Source organism: Condylura cristata, unplaced genomic scaffold, assembly GCF_000260355.1.
Source record: "Condylura cristata isolate star-nosed mole 26May11 unplaced genomic scaffold, ConCri1.0 scaffold00091, whole genome shotgun sequence".
Lineage (NCBI taxonomy): Eukaryota > Metazoa > Chordata > Mammalia > Eulipotyphla > Talpidae > Condylura > Condylura cristata.
In genome coordinates this window covers 73,296-74,813 of record NW_004567192.1, presented here as the reverse complement: position 1 = coordinate 74,813, position 1,518 = coordinate 73,296, and the positions used below count along the sequence as shown (strand labels likewise).

Here is a 1,518-nt window from a genome sequence, read left to right as displayed (position 1 = left end):
GGCAGCCTCCGCGAGGGCCAGGCCGGCCAGGGCTGGGCCCCGGACACCGTCCGGCATCCGGCCGAGGGCCAGCGGCTCTCGGGACAGGGAGGGAAGATAGCAGGGAGGCAGACACGGGAGGCCGCGTGAGGGTCAGCGCCCACGCACGGGCCGCAGGGCCTGGCGCCCCCTGGGCTGCGGGGCGCATGCTCTGCTTGGGTTGAGAAGCCCCGTGAGTCTGTCCCAGGGCGCCCCAGTCCGGGTGCACGGGCGCGGCCGGATCCCTGGGCACTGCCAGGCCAGAGCCATGCTCGCCTCGGACGGCGCCCGGACACCAGGCAGCAGGACGCCCCTGAAGATGGGGGCAGAACAAAGACCCACACCACGCAGGACAGGCAGCCTGGGGACGGCCACGGACACGCTCCCGGTCCCCCGCCCACGGGCGCCCTGGGAACGGAGCCCCCCCCCGGCCCAGTGCCCACAGGCCCCGTCCTCACAGAGGGTCCCTGACCTGTGAGCTCGGTAACCCGCAGGAGACACCATGCCCCGGGGGGCAGACAGCCAGGAGGCCTGGGGCCATGGAGGCCTGTGGGGCCCTGGAGGGCCCTGGGGGCTCTGCGGGCTGGGAGGGCTGCAGGGGTCATGGGGGGCTGCGGGCGTGAGGGGCAGGACGCGGCACAGTGTGAAAGGCTGCTGTGACCCAAGCAGGACCCCGGCCTGCTCTGGGCCACCCGCCCCCCCGGGGCCCCCCACTGGCACCACCCCGCCCTCCGGCCAGACCCGGGGTCTCACCTCCAGCAGCAGCCTCCCCTCCGGCACGGGGCGCCCAGCTTGGGGATGCCTGTCTCCCGGCGAGGGGGCGCTGGCCTCTGGCCTCCGGCAGGATGCCTGCACAGCTGTCAGGACAGAGCACCGGGCTCAGCGCCCCTGGGCCGGGGCCTGCCGCCCTCCCCACAGCACACCGAGATGCCTGGCCAGTGCAGCGGGCAGGGCGGCCCCGGCATGGGCCCAGACATCGGGGCGCAGCAGACCCGGCCCCCGCCTGAAGCCCCGCAGCCCGCTGACCTCGGACACCCAGAAGACACCCAGCACAGGTGTACCCCAACTCGCTGCCTGCCTTTCGAGGGAAGGCCAGCCTAGCCAGAGCCGCCCTTTGGTCTCGCGGTTGGCACCGGTGTCCCCAGACCCACCCCTGTGGCCCAGCACCCTAGGACAGCCCGGCCCCATGCACCCCAAGCCGGTCTCACCTGCCCCTGCTGAAGAAGACCTGCTCAACGTGCCCCGCCTGGTGTCTGGGGGCCCGGGTGCTGGAAGGGGCACTGAGGCGGGCACTCCGGCCGCTGGGGCTGGCCGGGAGCCCCTTCCTGGCGGTGGCCAGCCCTGGCTGGCTCTCCCAGCGCCTCCCTCCCCCCAGGGTCACAGGTGCCGCCGCTGACTCGGCGAGCTTCAGGCCACCAGCCCAGCACCCGCCCAGGCCTAACTGCTCAGGTGGCCCATGGGCCAGGTCAGAAGCAAAATCCTCTCTGGGAGGCCAGAGGC

At 73.7% G+C, this 1,518-nt stretch overlaps 1 protein-coding gene across 1 annotated transcript in view; it reads right to left on the bottom strand.

The window, feature by feature from the left end:
* Positions 1 to 995, bottom strand: part of AHRR (aryl-hydrocarbon receptor repressor) — a 15,125-nt gene extending 14,130 nt beyond the window's left edge. Inside the window, exons 1-2 of the mRNA XM_012734902.1 lie at positions 935 to 995; positions 772 to 875 (exon numbers count right to left, since the gene is read on the bottom strand). Of these exons, the coding sequence (XP_012590356.1) occupies positions 772 to 875; positions 935 to 995 (165 nt within the window). The remainder of the gene's footprint in view (positions 1 to 771; positions 876 to 934) is intronic.
* Positions 996 to 1,518: the final 523 nt, after the last annotated feature.